Source organism: Schistocerca nitens, chromosome 1, assembly GCF_023898315.1.
Source record: "Schistocerca nitens isolate TAMUIC-IGC-003100 chromosome 1, iqSchNite1.1, whole genome shotgun sequence".
NCBI classification, from domain to species: domain Eukaryota; kingdom Metazoa; phylum Arthropoda; class Insecta; order Orthoptera; family Acrididae; genus Schistocerca; species Schistocerca nitens.
The window spans coordinates 427,513,539-427,519,538 of NC_064614.1; the positions used below are offsets into that span (position 1 = coordinate 427,513,539).

A 6,000-nucleotide genomic window follows, 5' to 3' on the forward strand; every position below is an offset into this window, starting at 1 on the left:
ATCATGGTCTGAGACCAAGAGTGGAGTTCAGCAAGGAAGTGCACTGACCCCACCACTATTCATCACCGGTATGGATACTAAAATGAAGAATGTCAAGGAGAAGGTGAACTGAACGCATCCGCCTTTGCTTATAACATCATGATATGGGGTGAAACTGATGAGGAAGTGCAGATCAGACTCGATGAATGGAAATATCAGTTCCAGAAATATAACCTCAACATCAGCAAGACCAAGGCAGCAGTGATGGTAGCCAACAGAGATGGACAACCAGCAAGTGTAAAACTAGGTGACCATCAACTAGAGTGTGTGAACAGTTTTCCTCTTTAATCTCCAGTGATAATTTGGTCAGAAATGAAGTCACCAACAGAGTGCAAAAAGGATCTGAATTCTACCAACAAGTAAGATCATTTTTATCGGTCGACTTGATTCCAAAATCGGCCAAACTGATGATGTTTAATAGCTATTTCATACCAATATTGACCTATGGTATTGAAACATGTACCACACAAAAAGAGAATCATCAAGGCTGCAAGCATCAGAGATGAAATTTCTCAGATCCACCATCCAGAAGACCAAGATGGACAAGGAATGAGGAGGTGAGGAAAGAAGCTGGAATAAAGACATCCATGTTACATCGAATTGGCACATCTAGGCTTCGATGGTACGGGCATGTGATGGGAATGGAGCCAACTAGAACAGCCAAAATAAATTTGGAAAGACAGGTGGATGGGAAAAGACCTCAAGGAAGACCTCAAACCTGATGGATGGACTTGATTAAGGCTGATCTAGTGACCAGAGGATGGACAGTGGATGATGTTTTCCATGAACAGGTGTATTGGGACAGGGCAAAGTGGAAGACACTCATTACCAGTACCCGGGAAACTAGAACTGTTAAATGATTATTATTATTATTATTATTATTATTATTATTATTACTAAATGAAAATATGCAAAATGTCAACTTACTGATTTGTTTTCTCCAAGATTTGCTATGATTCTAAGTGAAAGTGTGACAAGTTGTTTCAGAACTTCTAAAATGTGTTTTTCCAGTTTAAATTCTCATCGATATGGACACCTAAAGATTTAGAAGTTTCCATACCCTAATGTATTATTTCTCGCCGTTTGTTACACTTATCATTGGTGTAGTAGACCTGGATGCACAGAACTGAATATGTTGCTTCTTTTTGAAATTGAGAGGCCATTCACACAAACCACTCAATTACACTTTTAAGAGCACTGTTTACCATTACGTCTGTGCTTTATGCATTTTGGACTAATTACAATATTATTGTGTGTTCATCATAAGAATAAGGATACGTTGTACGCTGTTATACGCACATTGACTGAGAAATAATGCGGGATAGTAGCTTTACCGGCGCATGTAACGCACTGGTCAGCTAGCTTGTCCAACTAACTTGCAATGAAGTGAGCATTGCAGTTCAGACGCAAAAAAGACGAGCAGAGAAACAATATAGCTTCGAATGTCATTTAATTTGTAAAAAGAATGAAATAATATTCGGCAAAACTCCAGCAATACCGCGTGCTTCTAACGTGACCAGAAGGAAAGCATAATATGCTCTCGTTCTCACCTAACACGGCAATTAGTAATTACAAACAAGAGTGATGAAAATTCTGAACTTCGGGTAATTTTTCAGAGCGAGCTATGTCTGATGCAGGAATTTCACCGCATTGTTGAATACTGAAGCCACTGTATTAATTAGTCAGTCGTGTCGTAATCTCAGCTCGTTCCTTATCCGAATCCGAGAAATACATTTCAGTTGTGGAACTGTCATCTGCTACGTTGATAACGAGTCTATCAACAACATAATCCCCGAAGCCACGGTGCCGCATATTCTCCTTTTCCTTTACGACGTGCCGACCAGTGGGAAATTTCTAGATGCCATTTTATTTAGTATCTTACGTGAGATAAATGTGTGATATTTTCACCAGATAATGGTTAGTCATGTGAAATTATTTAAAAAATCGTACCGGCATCAGAATTATCGCAAAAGTTACTTTTTTCTGAAAATTACACCAGGCTACCTTACATTGTTCAGTGTAGTGCGCTCAAATAAAGATTAATAAGCTGCAAACTGAGACACATTGGCGGATTCCAGTCACCTACCCTCATTTCCTATGCTGAGCATATAAGACATGATTTTAACAGCGGCCATACATGACCGTCAACGATCGAGTCAGTTTAATATCAACGAAAGGGAAACACTTTCCTCACATTCTGCAACTATTAATCTAATCACGAACCTATTCGACCATTGTCAAGTCACCTTATGAAGACCTAAGACACCGTAAATGCGTTCGCGATTACGGCTTCTTGGGTCAACATCAGGTGATCCAATGGACCGACAATAATTAATATTTTATATTATTGTCATATTCTGTCAAACACTGACCGAGAATTCAGTTTAAAGTTAGACTTGCCAGACATGTAAAAAATTAATAATCCATTCCGTTTAATTCAAGCGTTTAACATTACTATGAATGCTTCTTAGTGTTACAGTTATGCCCAATACCATATCAAAGAGGCATACATAGTTTCCCTGCGCAACACCCCTAATGCAGTCAGATTACTACTGTAAACAAGACACAGTACAGTAATATCGCTCCAAACAGATGTTCGTTTAATATAATACAAAAAGCAGTTTGACTACATCAAGACTGCTTCGACGATTGTACATTTTAAACAACCGTTACAAAATTCAGATCGTTACTTATGTTCAAAACCTTTTTGTTATGGTATTTTAGAATCTGCGGAATTACGTTACTTAAGTGTCATCTAATTACTTCAACACGACATCCTACGAAAAGTGTGAATTGGTTGAAGCGGAAGCCTTACCTCCTTTTACCGGCAACCTGTGCTGACTGTGGTGCGCAGTATACGTCTCCATCATTTCATACGTCCCGTCATCTCTGCGAAAAGGAAAGTAAATGCGAAGGATTCTTTCGGTCGCCCGCATTGTCTGTAATATTCCGTCAATTCTGTTGGGTATGGCGTCTTCTTCTAGTTTCTTCTCTCTTAATATATCACAAAGCCTTGGTCTGACTTGAATAACGGCTTTCTTAAAAAAGTAATCAATCATCTCTGTAAATGATGGATTGACTTCCTCTAGGACTGACTCGTTTAACGCACTCAGATTCGTTCCATAATATGCCGGGGGACTCCTGTATAAGTACCTCTTCTGCAGTGGGAATAAATGTTTAGTTCGTCTAATGAGATGAAGCATTGTTCCTGGGTTAATGTGACGCTTTATTCTATTGAAAATTATGTTTTACATCACAAGATGTGAGCAACTAATTTATTTAGTGAACAGTAGACAGTCAACATAATTTTCAACAATACAAGATACTACTACAAGTCGTTGCTCCTTGCAATTTCGTCGCTGATGTCATTGGAGAAGGCCAAGACATTAAGAACAAAACGATATTGAATTATAAATGAAGGCGCACCTGAACGATTGTTTCGGTCAGTCAACGACTATAATCGACTGATCGGCGAAGATTGTCTTTTTGTAAATCGGGTGATTGTACCGCAGTTCGCGCGCCTGAACGGTGTATTTCGGTCGTCAATTTGCATAAATATCGATTTGGGAATGGCAGCAAGTGTTTGTGATCTACTTTTAAAATAGAGGTAAAAGAGACGGCGGCCAAAATATTAGGTACATCCAGTGCAAGACAAATGAAAGGTCAATTTAATGAGTCATTTGAAAAATTGAGGTCACAACTTTCGAAATTTTGAGGCTACAACAGCATGTCGGTCAACAGCTATGATGCGTTACTTGCTGTTTCCCTCGCCTCATTTTTGATGTCATAATCTCGTCCGTGCTAGTATTTCAAATACAGAAAGGCATTTAGTTACTTTATTGTAAGCAGATATGTGAGCGCGAGAGTAGTCGCTGGCTTTGATAAATGACATACAGTACTGTAATGGCTGTTGTACAATACATCACTTTTTGATGTGTCATGTGATGTGTACTACCATATTCAAGTTGGTTTAAAGAGAAATCACGAGGGAAATTATTTTTTTAATATCTGCTGTATGTTAGAAATAAGATACTATATTTTATGCATCCGCAGAAATTCTAATATTTAGTTATTTATTAGTTCTGTTAGTAGTGCAATACGGAGGCCGTTGCTGGTTCAAATTCTGTGCCAGGTACGATAATTTTGAAGAGCGTGGAAATGGAAGTTAAATTACTCACATGCGTTTTACTATGTTGAAACTGGCTGACAAGCTTAGGGATCCTAGCACCAGTATTAATTTTGTAAAGAAGGTTACCGTAAGTATTATTATTATTATTACTGTAAATCAAATCATTGTAAATTCAGCGGGAGTGTACTTGACATGAAGTTGGTTAACGTTAGCGAGAATCGTACTCGGGACCAATTCATATAGCGTTGCAGTAAAGATCATGTTCGTCGAGATACGTGGTTTGGCAAGTCAAGGCTAATTACGAAAAATATTTTGTTGCCAAGCTTTTTTTTTTTTTTTGGAGAGTCTTGTGTGGTCTGCTGTTCATGAAACTGAGACTGATACAAATAGAGACATAGACGGGAAGTGTGTTCTTAATTTCTTAGGTTGGTTCAAATGGCTCTGAGCACTATGCGACTTAATTTCTGAGGTCGTCAGTCACCTAGAACATAGAACAAATTAAACCTAACTAACCTAAGGACAGCATACACATCCATGCCCGAGGCAGGATTCGAACCTGCGACCGCAGCGGTCGCTCGGTTCCTGACTACAGCGCCTAGAACCGCACGGCCATATCGGCCGGCCAATTTCTTAGGGAAAGTACAAAATCGGAAACAGGGCGTTATCACTAAGATAAATGAAACAAAATTTGGCAAGAAGCAGATTGGTATAGGGTATGATGATCTGGGACGAAGGGGGTTGGGGTATTTGTTTCTGGCAATAATACTTGTCCTGGCATTGTTTTTAAATTAATGGAAAATAGGAGGCAATGTTGAACGAATGCATCCTACCTTAACTGCAGTAGTTAAAGCTCTTCTGCAGTAATGAATTAATGGTTTATAGGATTTACTAACGTGCCAGTAAATCAAATCCATTTCTATTGTCTCTAAATAGGCATTATTCCAAGTTTTAACGAAACGTGCTGTTACGACAACGGGTGGTGAAGCGGCGGGGTAGATAAAGCACGAATCTGCTCGGTTTTGTTGCCAGTTTGTCAGACGGGTGGTCAGGAGGCAGACGGTTAGAGACTGAACACCACGCGATAATCACTAGGTCTAAATATATATTGGAACTATGATAAGATAATATTTATTAAAAATGTATTCTAGTTTAGTCAATTTTACTACAACATTGTAGCAAAACACCTGGTTTATAGCGATTTATCAACTGTTTTAATACGTAATAATTGTACAAATACTATCGATAAATTTAAATGTTAATGTATAACTTTTTTGTATTCGGTAATCACAAAATACGTTTTAATCCAGGCATAAATCAGCACGCCTACTAGTTGAAATACAGCGTCTGAGGCACCCAGAATGCTCCTAAAAATAGTTTTAGGTCATAATTTTTTCAATTTTTAAAGAGGATCTCCCATTCACCCCCCCCCCCCCCCAGTCTATTGAGCTGTCTCCCTTCCTCCTTAATCCCCCTCCCCACAAATACTTTAGTGCTGGTGGCGCGCGCGAGGCTAGATACAAATGTTTACATGAGGTATGGGACAAGCACTTAACAACTAACCAGTCCATCGAATTTAGAAATAAAAAGAGTGAGGCTTATGTTAATACAACAGGAGGATACTGGGAGGTTGGAGGGGGGGAGGGGAGTCAGCGAAAAGTACCAATGGGTGAGGGAAGCAGCGAATGTCGCAATTACAGTATCATTTCGATGAGTAGGCTACGCGTGGTAGAAATACTTACCAGAAAATCGACACATTTTTTACTTATTTTTGGAAATTTTGTGCAAAATGTTGGTTATGTCCCAAAAGGAAAACTTAGTTTTGATTTTGAAAG

The 6,000-nt window shown here is 38.9% G+C and overlaps 1 protein-coding gene across 1 annotated transcript in view; it reads right to left on the bottom strand.

The window, feature by feature from the left end:
* The window catches only part of LOC126251755 (glutamate dehydrogenase 2, mitochondrial-like), a 99,374-nt gene extending 96,132 nt beyond the window's left edge, over nucleotides 1–3,242 (bottom strand). Inside the window, exon 1 of the mRNA XM_049952408.1 lies at nucleotides 2,855–3,242. Within this exon, the coding sequence (XP_049808365.1) occupies nucleotides 2,855–3,242 (388 nt within the window). The remainder of the gene's footprint in view (nucleotides 1–2,854) is intronic.
* Nucleotides 3,243–6,000: the final 2,758 nt, after the last annotated feature.